Source organism: Calypte anna, chromosome 10 (assembly GCF_003957555.1).
Source record: "Calypte anna isolate BGI_N300 chromosome 10, bCalAnn1_v1.p, whole genome shotgun sequence".
NCBI classification, from domain to species: Eukaryota; Metazoa; Chordata; class Aves; order Apodiformes; family Trochilidae; genus Calypte; species Calypte anna.
This window is the reverse complement of record NC_044256.1, coordinates 7140888-7155945: the sequence shown is the minus strand read 5'-3', so window position 1 is coordinate 7155945 and position 15058 is coordinate 7140888. Positions and strand designations below refer to the sequence as shown.

Here is a 15058-nt window from a genome sequence, read left to right as displayed (position 1 = left end):
GTGTGTTTAACTGGAAGTAGTGGGGCAGTTTATAAAATGGCTTAAGATCTATAGCAGCAGGCCCACACTGCACAACAGCACACCTCCTCAGCAAGAATTTAGGAAGGCACTTTGTAGCAAAATGGTATGATTGCAGGGTCAGCATAGTAGCAGTTTTAAATAGATGTAAAAGAGGCAACTTAATGAGGACAACCTCAGATTGATCTTCGACAGTGTGCTACTTGGAGGGCTAGAAATAAATGAAGTTTAAAATACCACTAAATCTAGAGGGGGAAATGTGTTAAGGAACAATAATTTTCTTTTTGTGGGTGTGTTGCATACACCAATTAGAAGCACCTTAAAAAATGCTTGTCAGTAGGATGGAGAGGATTTGAAAGGTTATTTAGAGCTGCAGTTTCCCTAAGCTTTGTTTTGGATGTATTTGGTAAACAAGGCTGTTGTGACTGCTGCACCTGTGTGTTTTCATGTACTCGATTATTGCTGTGCAAGAAGCCAAAATGCAACATTGCAGCTTCCCAGTGCTCGGAACCTGCTGTGCATTTTAAACTCTCTTTTTACCTAGAGCTGCATCCTTAGTATGAGCTGCAAGCTGAACATTCCACCTGACTGGAACATTTGATTGGCTTGCAGTCGAAGGAAAGTTTTGCTTTCACTATCACCTGTTTTTTACCATTTACCAGGTAGCTGCTCTCACCTTTTCTTGGCACTCCTCAGTGGAGTTACTAATGTGTTGATAAGAAATGAATTTGTGTAAGTGTTAAAAGTAGTGAAAAATACTTAAACATTTCGAAAAGTTACTGCTATCTGTTGAAATTGATACAAGATTTCCTCAACATTTTCAAGAACTTCCTTCATTAAAAGCATATGAAAATTTTAGAAAAACAATTAAAAATATGCTCAAATATATAAATTTAAAGTAATGGTTTAAGGCCTTTTTTAAAAGCAAAACCATATATTTTTAACAAAGTGAAGAAGCTGCTTCTGCTAAAACTGCAAATAGGCCCATGTAAGCCCAGAACATTTATTGAAATGTTTGCATGTCCTGTTTCTTTTCTAGTAAGTAAAGTTTTCATCTCCATGGGAGAATGCAGCATGCAGGCCTTTCCCTGCAAGAGGATTTGCATGCAGTTGAGAATGTGCCAGTGACAGAGCAGTGGGTAAATGCTGTACCTCATAGTGGTTTGACAACCTCAGCTTCATATCAACCCCATGTGGTTATACGTCCTTCAGACGGGGTTATTACATGAAACATTTTCTTCTTTTAAAAGCATTTATTCCTCTGGGCTATACAGGGGAGGAGGGTGGTGATTGCACCCTGTATTTATTATTAAAAAAAAAATTTTAGTGATAAGGAGTTGTCAAAATTCTTCCCGAATTAAGCCTAACCATTCAGCTTCACTTGGTCAAAAATGCAAAATATTACCCAACTTTCTCCTCATGTTCCAAGTTAGGACAACATAAACATCCTTCTTTAATTAATTGCATTTAAACTACTTCTGTTTGGGTATGTCTTCAAAGAAGTAAATAGGAATAGTTATTGGTTCATCTTGGAAGCTGAATTTATTATTTTGCTCAGTGGGTTTAAAAAGAGGTAAGAGGAGGAGAGTGTTTCATTGTTTTCTGTCTTTTCTTAGGATACACAATTTAATACTGATTCCCCAATTACTCGTGCTAATAGCCATCGTGGGTGTTCTCCCTTTCTTTGTTAGCAAAAAACGCTGGGGTTTTTTTGTTTTGTTTTGGTTTTTTTGCCTAGCACGGGTTTAAAAGGTTGATAGAAAGAGTCGTTTCCCTCCTGTTGTTGCATAGGCTTGTGGTAAGGCTAACAAGTTGAACAACTTTTATATAGATACAACACAGAACAGTACCTGGTAAGGCCACACAGTGTGCTTACACCATTTGTAAACCTAGCAGTCCAACATTTATAGTTCATGGATGTTGGAGTGTGGTGAGAATTGAAGTTCACTGTGTAGCAGGCCCCACCACTCCTGGCTTCCCTCCCATTCTGCTGGGTCTCGGGACTGGCACGTCAAAGGCAGGCGAGGGTGCAACTGCTTTGGCCCTTCATGATCCGCTGTGACAGGGCTGGAGCACAGCTGGCACCCTGTGGGCAGCTTGGAGCAGTCACTACGGGGAGCCTTGAGGGGGAGACCATCCCAGGGGCTGCCATCCTGGCAGGGCCTGCCAGGAAATGCCGGGCCCCATTTCGCCAAAATGGCCGCTGGCACAGGCAGCTGCAGGACGGGCTGGGAACCTCCCGTGTTGGGGGCACGTAGAGAAGTGGGAGTCGTGTGTGCTCCCTGCCACAGGAGCAGTGGGAACTTGGATGCTGAGCAGCAGGCCCAGCCATCGCCCTGGGACAGACTCCCATCTTCTCTGAAGAAAGGGTGTTGTGAAGGAGGAACGTGTGTGTGCTGTTGGCAGGGTTTGCTTTGCAGGCCGCAAAAACATGAAGATGTAGATTTGACACCTTTCAGGAGGTCTTTGGATGCAGAAATCGAGGAAATAATTACATGTAACCAGAGGGGTAGTTGCTTGCTCCTAAGAAGAGTACTCAGTCTTGTGGTGTTTTACAGGTATTTATCAAATGCTTACATACCAAGCACAACAGACTAGAAATTTCTGGAAAATAGCATTGATGTAAGTCAAATGAAACCCTGTTGTACAAACCCGTGAAAGCAGTTTCCTGTTGAGTGAGCCACAATGCTGAGCTGAGTACTATTTGACTGGTACTTTGTTTTGTCATTGATACGGTGCCTGAACTTGAGTGAGACTTTGTAGTATTGCAATAATTTGGTAAATTGGGAGAAAACATTTTAAAGTGAATTTTCATAATGAGGTCAAACTAAGACAGAAAACTAAAGTGAGAATGGATGTGTTTATACATCCAGAAGTCAGCTAGCATATGGCTTCTGATGGGATACTGGTAACAAATAATAGACTATTTTAAGTATGCTCTTCTCACTAAAAATGTCTCATGGCCAATCTTCTATAATTTTATTAAGTAACTATTGTAAGGCATTGTAAGAATGCAAAATCTGTGATGCCTGCTTATTACTGAAGCCGTTTAGCACATCAGATGTCATTCCAGATAACGAGTTACATTTCAGTTGGACTGGAAACAAGTACAGATCAGTAATAATGTAATGCCATGTACCTTAAGGTTAAATGTCTGACAAGACAACTAGCGCTAATGGACTGTGACATTTTTCAGGCCATAGGTCTTACATTCCTTTCTGTGTCAGAGTGAAATGTTTACAACTATCTAAGTCCACATTACAGTGTATTAAGACATCATTCTTTTGTGTGTGCTGCAAGTTTTGTATCTAAATTCCACAGCAGCAGCAGCTGATCCACAGGTAAAAGCAATATTTTCCAGATTCTGAAGAGCTCTCAGCAGCCCTGGCAGTGGTATTTGATTCAGTCCAGGCAGTCCTGTAAGGGTTCTGTTCAGTATGTCTCAACTTTAAAACATGTGCTGCTGGTAAAACTCCATTAACACAAATCCATCTGGGGCCAGATCTGCCACTGTAACTTTTCTGAGCAGTATTGCACTATATATGTACTGCTATTGGTACAACTGATTTAATCTAAGGATGAAAAAACCCGGATCAAAACCTTTATGCCAAAGATATCTGCTAAGTTTACACTACTGCACCAGATTAGCTCTTAAGTTGGTTTTGGGCTTTTTTAGTAAGGAAGATTTAAACGTGGTTATGTTTTGCATTAATGAGACTTGAGTGACTAGACTGATAAATGGTAAGTACACCTGGGTAGCTTCTAATCATGTTTAAATAATATTCTGCATTAGGAACTCATTAAAGAAATAGGTAAGAATTAGCCATTAGGGGCTATTTAATAACATTGTTTCAGTGTCCTCATAAAGGTTCTCTCTAAATATAGGGCTTTGTTTAAGATATTAAGGTGTATGTCCTCTGGTTTCTGTTCATCTATTTTTGCTGGGTTTATTTTCATTAAATGCCTATATTTGTGATTAAATTATTATGAACTGTGATATTCTGACCCCTGGTAAACAATTTTTAATGCATTGATGCAATTCTGCATTTTGTTTTGTGGCACTCACTTCCAGTGGCTAAGGCAGGAACTGAGAACAATGCTGGGTTTGTTCGTAGAGTTCTCACTTAAATAGTGAGTTTGTGTCGGTATGTTGTGGGGTTTTGTTAATGGGTTGGATTTTTTACTGTGTTTTCTGCTATCCCTCTAGGGTGGATACATGTGTATCAGTGATGCAAAACTTGATCTTGCATAGTGACAGGATAGTGGCAGCTGATGTGGTTGAGTCTATGAAAATAACTCCAGCAGCTGTATAACGCTTTGTAGATTCCAAGTAGGTCCTGAGAGAGTACCAGCCCATCAGCAGACAGATTTAAAATGTAAACGCTCTTGTCCTTGATCGTCAAGTCAACGACCATTAGGTGTATAGTCGTGTTATGCCAAGATGTAGCTTCAATACGGTTATTTTTTTTATTTAGAACAACCTTTTTCTTTGGGGGGGGGGAAAAGGTTAACTTCACCGGGGAAAGGGAGGCGAGATGGTTGGTGGTGCTGTGACTCGGCGCATCGGGTGTTTCAGAAGCGATGATCGTTATCGCCCGCTCAGTTACGCGTGTGGCTGCCAGGGCTGACACCGCAGCCCAGCCCCTCTCGAAGTCACCCGGTACCCGAACCCGAGTAACTGCGCGCCCGGCTTCCCGAGCGGCCGGCAGCAGCCGCCCCGGGCGGGTCGCGGGTCCCGAGCCGCTCGGCACCTGCCGCGCCCTCCGCCTCCTCCCTTCGCGCCGGGCCCCCGCTGGCAGCGGGCTGCGGAGGGCCCCGGGGCGGGGGTAGGAGCGCGGCGAGGCGGCAGCCGGCGGGGGCGGTGCCGCGGGCCGGGCTGTGCCGCGCCGGGCTCGCCCCGTGACCGACCGCCGCACCGCCCCTCGGCGGCGGCAGGGGAGGGCCGGAGCGAGCGGTGTAAACAGGGCGGGGGGCCGGGGCTGGCTTGATGTCAGCGGGTCACATGGAGCCTCATATGGGCCGGGGGATGGCGGCGCGGCGCGGCTCTCCGCTGGCAGGCGGCGGCGGCTGCTGCTGAGGCGGCGGTTCACGCCGAGGGCCCGGCCCGCCTCTCCTCCCCGCCTCCCTACCCGCCGCGCTCCGCTCCCCGCCGCTTCGCCCCTGACAAATGATGTGTGTTGTGCTCGCCGCGATGAAAGGTAAGCGCAGCCCGCGGAACCCGCGGGGAAGGGGCGAGCCCGGTCCGGGAGCGGCGGGGCCGGCTGGAGTTTCGGTGCTCAGCGGCCTCCCCTCTGCGTCTGCCAGTGCAACCGCTCGGCGTCCGGCTCATGCCCGGCGGCCTGCCGGAGCCCTGCGGCGCTGCCGGTGCCTACCCCCGCCTCGCCAACCGTTGTGGGCACCCGGCTGGGCGGCCCCTGCAGCACGGAGGGGTTTTTAGGGACTCTGGCAGCGACGGAGGAGCTCGGTCCGTCCCGTCAGCGCCGGGCAGCGCCCGGGACCGCCGCCGCGCTGGTTCGGTGCAGGCGGCCGCGCCGGGAGCGATAACCCCGCGGAGCCGCTGCACTTTACACTGTGGCGTACAGGGTAGAGGGTAAAGACTGTTTGCCAGTACGGCTTTTTGGAGGGAAAGGTTCTGATTAACGTGGCTGGAGTTGCATAAAGCGCAGTCGAGCTCTCTGATTTTCCCACAAACCCTCATAGAAAATACTTGCCATAAAATGTGTCTCTAGCAAAGGGAAAAAGAACGTGAAGCATCCTGTAGATGTCGATGAAGCTAAAATGCTGTGTTCAGAGATAGGTGCTCACTTTTAAAAGGCTGTGTGATAAAAGGAAAAATCAGAACTATTTAGTAATTTTATTTTTTAAACTGAAGTTTTCTCTGCTTGCCGATCCGAGTCCTTTATGAGGGGCAATGTCAGGCTGAGGAGAGTCAAACGAAGTTTTTTGTGAGAAAGTAAAAGTTTAGACGTAGGTTTTCAGTCTGCCCCTTTTCCTAATAAAACTATGTCTACTGAAGAACTTCTCATTGCATAATTTTTTAAGTCAGAGTTGTGTTCTGTTTAAAAATTCTAAAAACAGTGACCATCTGATTTAAATATGATATTCTTTCATAGGAATATAAAGAGTATCACTCCTGACGTTTTAATTTAATTCTCCCAGTAGAATAGTAAATCTGTACCCTTTGAAATATTTTCATATATTTTGTAGGTAAAGTTTCTCTTTACCAAAAAAATAATTACTTGGAAAATAAGACTGAATCTTGCTTTATCTAGAGACTGTTTCCCTTTTTTTTTCCACTTTGCAAGAGCAGTAGGTAGTAAGCACCAATAACACCATAGTGTTTGAAGCATGGTAATTTTCAATTACTAGGCTTCCTTTTCTTCTTGGAAGGAATCCTGTGTGAATAAAAAGAAAAGCACAATATTCATTAATCATTAGCCATGCTGAATGTATTTGGCAAGAAAATGTAATTAGGTTGATTCAAATACTTGCATCTGTAACAAAAGGAAATGCATTTTTTAAGTGTGAAGTACATGGATGTTTTAGCAGTCCCGTAAAATTCTATGTATTCTGATAAGACAGTTTTTCAGTATATCACTCATAAGCTTCCTAGAACCATGAAATCAAATAAACAAAATTTAAAAAAAGGAAAGTACAGAAATTTTTAAAATGGGGGGGTGGGTGGGTGTAATTGTTTTGTATACTTCTGGACAGAGACTGAAGGTTGTGTTGTAAAATAGCAGACAGATGATTTTCAACAACTCAACTGTGAAAATTTTTTTGTTACTCTGTTGGGAGCTTCATTTAAATGAATTTCTACACTGATGTAAAGTCTTGGTGAAGCCTAGATTTGGGGTTTTAAAGTGTAATTTCTAATGGCTTTATTATGAAAATATTTAGATCTTTATACATTTTACAGAGGGCTTCTATGGTACATTTCATTCATGTTTCATACTATATAGTTTCCTAGTGCACTGAAAAACTTTCTTGGCTTCTTGTTCTTTCTCTTATTTGCTGGAGATGGTTCAGCTAGAGGAAATGTGTTGTTGTTTGTCTTAAAGTGACCTCTGACTGCCATGAAATAATAGATCCACAATCCTATATTATGATTTGAGAGAAGTAGACCAGTAGCATGGGGAATGCAGCTTTATATAAGCTCAAAGGCTCAAGGGAAAAATTTAAATGTGTAGGTAAACATTTATTTATTCTCTATTGGTGTTTTGGGGGCCTCCTGATCTTTTACAGTTCTAAAGTTTAAGCGCAGAAAATTATGGTCTGCGGGATAATATGGGGTGTTGCAAATTTTCATGTTCGATTGTGGTTTTTTTAAGTGAAAAAAGAACAGTATTCCTGTCCTGTTGTTCATGTAGCCCAAACCGATACCATGGGAAATAAATTTGTGGGTCATTTTCATTCTCATGCAACATAATGTTTAGGGAAACATGTCTTGTTTCTTTTTGAAAGTCCTCATACTTGGAGAGTATATACAGATTTGAATGAGGAATGATCAGCCCATCAGTAGCTGTGCTAGTATGCTTAAGGAGCTGGGAAACAGACTAGTCCAGTGAAGAGGCTGAAGATGTTCTTAAGTCAGACAGCGTGATATGAAATATACGTAGCTTTCTGGTTTCAAGCAGAGGAGAAAGAAGGTTTTTTTCCTATGTATTTCTAAGAAAATAGGTAGTGGTGAAATGTCAAAGACTGAGTAAGTATTTTGTAGATTATTGGGCTTTTAGAAATTATTTATCAACTGTTTCAAGTCTGTGTAGAGGATTCCAGAAGCCTTGCTGTTGTAGTTTATAATATATACAGGCCAGTAACTAGCTGGTGGCTTTAAGGGAGAGTGCAACTTTATGTGCTTACCAGTAAAAGTTTGCAAAGAAATCAGATAAATTTGCTAGCATATTCGTTGGTTAAGATCTTATTCCTGTGAGTATTCACTGGCAGAAGCTTCAAGGTTGACTGCAAGGAGAATAGTAAGTACTAAGTGTGATGAATTGGTGAGCAAATACTCTGCACTGGAGTAGAAACACAAACTCAGTTGTCATGCCAGTACATAGCTGGAGGTGAGCCTGAGACAGAGGAAGCTCGATTCAAAAGTGTAGAATTTTACCAGTTTGGGGTATCTACTTTGTAGAGAGACAGTGGTGAATCAGTCCAGGTGTTAGTGAGATCTGAACTACTTCCCTTGTACTGTTGTCAGGCCTAGACAGAAAGATTTTGTCTACTGATGAGTTTATAAAGTATGAAATACTTTACTAGCAGTAGTTTTACTCTATTTCCTATGCACAGTTCTAGCTAGAGATTTGTGGGAAAGTAGATGTAAATTTTCTAGGCTTTTCCTACCAGATATCTTTGTTAAGATAAAGTTTGAGTTATTAATCCTGACTTCTGCTTTGTGTTCATCAACACAGCTGAATCTGTTGCTGTTGTGTGGGGAATAAAACAAATGAGTAGAATTAATTGTTACTTGGTTGTAAAGGGAAACTGTTTGACTTCGGGAGTCTATGCTTGGTTCACTGGACTTATAACTAGTTTCCTGACTGACGCTATTTCTCAATGAAAATCCGGTCATTTTAAAATACCTCTTTAAGCAAATAGACCCTTTTGGTTTCCATATTAGTGGACATGATTTTTGGATCCTACAGTATTTCTGTGACTACTCAAGCTGCAGCCAGGCGGAGGAGCAGGGTTTCCCTCACTGCCTGGCGGTAGCGCTGAAGGGAGCCTGTGTTATTTGCAGTGACCACCATGCTCCAGCCTAGGCAGTGCCAGGTTGCTCAGAGGCTGGGAGTCTGGGAATTTATGCAGTCCTGCTTGCTGTGGGTGAGCTTTTCTGAGTCTGTCAAGCCTGACCTTTTGACGTGTTTTTTGTCATGTATCTTGGCACCAACCTCCCAGCATGCTGGTAATTACTCTGTGTTTTCCAGCAGTGAACAACTGCCTTTGGAAAAATTTCTTACCACAGTTTTTTTAAAAAGTTGCTTCACAAATTGAGGTATGTTTAAATTTGCCTTCACTGTGGCACTATTGAAAGTTAAATCCAATTTAGCAAATACCCTGGTACAGAACTTCTGTTGACTAAATATTAACAGAATCTGGCCTTTGGAATTGCTAGCTGAGAGGCTGCTTTCTTGCTGCTTTAATTTTGTACAACTGATCTGAATGACTTACTTGTACCAAAGACATCAGTTGCATCACATAAGCCAGGGTAAGATTGGTTTGAGGTTTATTGCTGAAATGTACTTTTCAGGCCCCTTGAAAGACTCTCAAGATTTGCAAGTAGAAGAAGAGGAAATCTGCCTTTATGTCTCACTCTGTGATAATCAAAGGCGGTTGCATGCTCTGTACCAGTCTCAGGTGGGGACACTCTTTTTCTTGTATGGAAAATCTGTACGTCTTGTTTAAGTCAGTGAAAAGTGTGGGTGCTGAACATCTCACAAACTCTGTAATTTATGTGCAGCTCTTGCCCAGTTAAAATGGGGAGCCTGATCCATCTGGCTGGAAATACAATTTTAAAAATAATTCAAGGATAATTATGAGTAACTGGGGCAAAACTGAAATGGGTTTGTGGGCACCACACAAGGACTTCTGTAACTTTAAAAACCAAACCAAACAAAACCCAATATTTTAATGGATGAGGCTGTAGAGCTGGGTAGCTAGGATCGCTAGTGTTTGGCGTGTGGGCTCTGCACAAACACAAAATGTCATCACATTTTATCCAGTGATATGACATGGGGGATGGAGGGAGATGGCAGCTGGTTCAGTGTGTGATGCAGGGTAATAGCCTGCAGCTTTGCAGCCTAGCTCTGCAGTGAGGAGTTGTATGTTTGTATTGGCATTTCTTAGTTGGGGGAGTAGCGTCTAGAGGCCTCTCTCAAGAACTGAGTTCTCTTTATATCAAATAATTGCCCAATATGTGTGAAAAAGACTAATTTCTTTACTCATTCCCCATAATAGGTAGCTTTGCACATCTGGTTTGATTTTTTTTTTATGATGATATAACACTCACATTTTTACGTTTAAGGGTTTAAAACCTTGCTTGATTCTCTTTCCTAAAGTACAGCATAGAAATAATTGCTATCGGGTGCTGATTACTGGCAGAGTTGTTAGTATTTCATCTTCACTACACAGTAGAACTCCAAATTGCTGTATATGTTTCTAAACTATGGATGCTAAATCAAAACTGTCAAATCTCTGTGTCTCTCGTGAGTAGATACATGAAACTTTGATTTTGCAATTCTCTATCTAGTATTAGAGGAATATGAGATGCAGCATGTTCTTTTCTTTTTGCTTTGCTTTCCCATGAGATAAGTTTTAGTCTGCAAAATAACTGCGTATGACAAGAATTAGTTATTACAGTCAGACTTGATACATTTTAGAATGTTACTGTTTTTTCCTTTGCAATGAGAGAAAAAATGAAACATTCACCCTCCCTGTGTTTTGTAATTTGCAATTATAGCTGGTAACTCCTGAGATCAAGCAAGCAGTAGTTCTCTCCTTTTGTGATTTGTCTTTTCCTTGAGGACAGATATCTAAGGGATATGCACGTAACTAATGGTGCAAAAACTGTCTTCTAAACCTCTATTCCTTTTTGAACTTCAGCTTTTTCTGCTTTTCCCAATAAACATTAACAGGGAAGGATTCTGTCCTTCAAGAATAGCTGTATTATGAGAAAAAAGGTGAGTCTGTACAGTGCAGGCCTCTCTGCTTGTTGAATGAAAAAAAGAAGTAGAAAGCCTTGTCAGGGAATCTGGCAGACTGGACTTTGTTCTTCTCTTCCATACTGATGCAAATGGAGCGTTGCTTGTGGTTATCAGTCTTCAGACTTTTTTGCCACTCTTCTTGCTAGAGGCATTTAGGCAAAGAAGTTCTGCACAATACAGGTTGGCAAACTCGGTGGAGTTTCAGGCTGGTTCGCAGTTGCCTGCACCTTATGTTGGGAACAGCAGGGAGTGACTCAGGGCACCAGTGACTCACGGGGTGTCGTGCTGTTCCCCTCTTCAGAGTGGGGGTTTGCTGCAGTAAGGAGCTTGCTGCCAGATTTGGGCAGTTGGTGCTCTGGAGAGAGCCCCTTGCCTCCCCAGCGCTCTGTGCTGAGGTGATTGCCTGCACAGGTTTCACTTACATTCTCGTTTTCGTGGAAAAATGTAATGAAATTACTATTTGCTTTTCTTTTCCTTTTGCTTTTCTTTTCCTTTTCCTTTCTTTTCCTTCCTTTGAAGGTGAAGCCTTCATATTGGCAGGAGCAAATGGGTATCTGGGGAAGTCTCCATCTCCTACTGTGAATGTTAGGGTGTCTTTCTGGCATCTCAGGCCTGCTTGCTTTTGCCTGTGCTGTCCTCTCAGAGGCACCAAGCTGAAGCTGTTATTAGCTGCAGTCTCTGCGATAGCTCATGTTCCCTGTGCTCTGGATGCAGCTTAATGGGAACAGCTAACATTTAAAGCTCTGAAAAGTGCAAGGCTACCCTGGAAGAAATCTTGGGGTTCCAAAGCAGTGTTGGGAGCAGGGTAGGCTGCTGCCCTCACCATCAGATGCAGCCCATCTGATCACTTCCATTCGTGAATGCAGCTGGGTGCAGTTTGTGAACCTGTGGTGGTCAGCAGCACCCACTGCTGCTGCCCTTCAGTGTACAGTCTGGTTCCACAGCACTTAAGCAGTTGACTTCAGTAAGGTCACACTTTTACTGTATTTTTTGTTTTCTTTCCTATGGGGGGGAGAGTGATGCAGGACCCAGGGCCTGTGGCTCTTCTGTTTGTGCGATTCCAGCCTTTGAGCCTTTTGTCATGTTATGTGCGTAGCCATCTGGCCTAAAATCAATGTCGGGAGAGGTATAATCATCCCAGCTTTCATTTTAAGAGCATTTATCTCAAAGCTTAATTAAAGCTACTTGGATGTAAATAAGTCTAACCTCTTCACTTCTGAACAATGCAAATGGAATAGTCAGCATACTTATAGGGTATCAGCCATGTAATTATTGTGTAATGTTTGTCTTCTTTGAAATACTGTGCTATTTATTGCCATTGAATCCTGGGACAAGGTGCTTCATAAAACCAACTGCATGACTCTTTATTTATTCACTTTAGAAGAAGTTGATCATTCTCAAATGAGGGGGTGGAAAAGTGACATTAAATCTTTATATAGACAGATGCACTGTGACAAAAGGTTTGTCAAAGTGTTCAGACTGAAGTGGCTATAAACTGAAGTTTTGTCTTGACAGAGGAAATACCATGAGCCATGTCCTTGTGAGCCAGTGTTGCTATTCCCTGGCTCTGGGTGCTGCTTGCCAGAGGTGCTGTGGCACATGGCCTGGCACTGGGTCTTCTACCACCTCTGCTCACACCTGGTACACGGATACCTTCTGCACTGTTGCCCAAAAATAAGGAAGAGGTCCTGTCACCGTTTGCAATTGATGTTTTCTGCAATTTGCTGCTCTTTGAGTGTTACTGAAGGCTTAAAAACTTGTTGTTCTTTCTGTCATTTGTTCACTACCCAAAATGGAAACCTAGGGATGGGTGCAGTATGGCCATGGTTTGTTTCTGCTTCAAGCTCTCGTAGATACCCAGAGCTGTTGTACTGGGTTTGCCAGAGCTGTACAAGTGAGGTAGGGTGATGTTTTGAACTGCTGTAGTTAAGTAATATTTATGTGTGTGTATGAATGGTGTGCATGTGAAATGGAAGTTGAAAGTCAAAGTTATTTCAGCTGTTTTTTGACAGAACAGTATTAATTTTAAACTGTAGTTTTAGAATAGATGAGTTGGAGCAGTGGGAATAAGCCTGAACACAGACCCTCAGGTTTTCAGTTCTCCACCACAGTTCAAAAGGGGACAGGACTGTGCTTGGACATGTGTTGGATTACTGAATTTCTGCTGCTTTCTCTAAAGCACTGGAAAAGTTGAGATTGGCAGGTTTTTCTTTCATCCAAGTACCATTTGCATCATGTAATAGAATTTACATGATCCTATTAGAAATCAAGTTCTCACTGTGTGTGACACTTAATTCACCTCTTGTGAGCCTGCCACGGATTTTAGGAGTTCATACTCTGTGCCATGGGGTAAGCATGCCTAAAACTTAGCATGAGCTGATGTTTACCTGACTGTCAATTCTAAGAAAATAAGCATTCTTCTGACCAGCCCACTTTGCTTGTCCCTGTGTCTAATGGGACATGACTGGAAGTGTCATTTATGTTCTTCTCACCCTAAAAAGAAGTTAAATTCTCTCTAAGCCCCGGATGCTCTTTGCCTCAAGCCCTTAGATTAGGCAGAGTGTAGGAAGCTAGTAAAAAAATGATCCCTGGTCAAAAGAATTTTTGGAGCTTCCTTTCTGTACATAGGCATTTGCATGTGTTAATTCTGACTTCAATTTGAATGGTATAAATTGCTCTTCTGGTTGATAGGAGCAGCAGTAGCTGCTGTCTTCCTGTATCAACTGTAATGTGACTCATAATGGTTGCATTTTTCCATTCAGCTAAATTAATTAGCTCATCTTTGATTTGGCAGAGTAGTTATTGTGGGAAAACACACATTTTCTAAAAAATGTTTAGTGATGGCTTCAAGCTCAATTTGGGAATTAATAAGCCCATCTTTTGCACTGTAGAAAACTGCTTATTGTAGATTGCTGCTGTTTTCCCCTCCTTGGACTTGTGCCCTCTGGTTTACTGTAGAAAGGTTTGCATGCTGGGTGTTCTATTACTAACAAGTTTTGGAGGATATAAGTGAAACTCATTTGGCAATAGGCCTCACACATCAGGCTGGAGTGCTCCAGCCTTTTGGAGGTTTTAAACTAGTGCTGCAGGGTCACTTCTCTGCCACACAGAGAAGGACAGATTTTTAGTGATCATCTGGAGTAGCTGAGCGTATGCTCAGTGTTGTTTTCCTTCAAAGAGACTCTCCCTGCAATTGTTGTATTGACACAGATGTATTGTGGTAGACTTTAGGTTGAGTTTTTCTTGTACTGTGGGTGCATTATTGAATTAAAATAAGTATTTGCTTAAAAAGTGAGAACATAAAGATGTTTATAAATGCTGGATAGACTCTTGTATCAGCAGATAATAAAAAAACCAGACAGGTTAATTAAAGAGCTAGAGATGTTTCATTTGAGAAAACTCGTATACATAGGCGCCTTTTAAATGGCTGAGGAAAACAGGCTCAGAGCATTATTTCCTTCCCCAGATGCTCCTGGTGATAGCAGGAGGAGCAGCAGTGGTTGGCAGTGCCTCTGGCAGCCAGGAGGGCTGGTGCTGTGGTGTAGGGGCTGGAACAGGGCCATCGGACAGAGCTGAATAAGGGAATTGATTTTTCTTATTGTTCCTGACAAGGAGGAGCAGAATTCTGCTTTCTGCACTGATGGAAACACTGCCTGAAACCTCTAGTTAACAGGAGCAGTATTTCATCCTTGCCTTTTCTTAGTGCATTATTTTACTGCACATGATAGAATCTGGTTGAACACTGAGAACTAACTTTTGCCTGGACCTGAAAAGGTGCTGAAATGTTATGTTTCCAGTATTGCTAGGGCTGGCTATATTCAACCAGACTTCTTAAGAAAATCTACCCATATCTCTGGAAATAATTTAGTGGTTATGTGCCAGAAAGGAGGAGTGCAGCACCTGGCTGCCTGGCATGGCTAGTGCTTCCTCCTTAGAATACATCCAGCTCTCAACACAAGTTTTTTTGTTCCTGAGCTGCTAGATATTTTTGAAAAAGAGGAATCAGTATCTCTAACACATTTATTTCATTTCAGGTTCTCTTTCCTGTCTCAATGAAAATGAATAATGTGGTTTCATCCCTGTAAAATTTTAACTTTAAATCAGTGTTCCAAGTAGTGCCTTTCTGAGGCTGATTTACTGTTGATGTGTCTTTAAACTAGGTGGCTTGGTGACAGACATCAGTAGCAGTTCTGATTTTGTTTTGGTAACCTGGAGCTTAGTATGGGCAAACGTTCTCTCCTTACTGTCACTGTTCCAAAATACTCTGATACTCTTCTGCTGTTTTCCCTTTCAGCCACAGTGTTTATCCTTACAGAAGGGAAAAATAACTGAAT

General features: G+C 42.4%; 1 protein-coding gene across 2 annotated transcripts in view; it reads left to right on the top strand.

The window, feature by feature from the left end:
- Positions 1 to 5120: 5120 nt before the first annotated feature.
- RORA (RAR related orphan receptor A) overlaps positions 5121 to 15058 on the top strand; it is a 61747-nt gene continuing 51809 nt past the window's right edge. For both annotated transcript variants that reach the window (XM_030457053.1, XM_030457052.1), the window contains exon 1: positions 5121 to 5216. In XM_030457053.1, the coding sequence (XP_030312913.1) occupies positions 5186 to 5216 (31 nt within the window). In that variant the 5' untranslated portion in view covers positions 5121 to 5185. The remainder of the gene's footprint in view (positions 5217 to 15058) is intronic.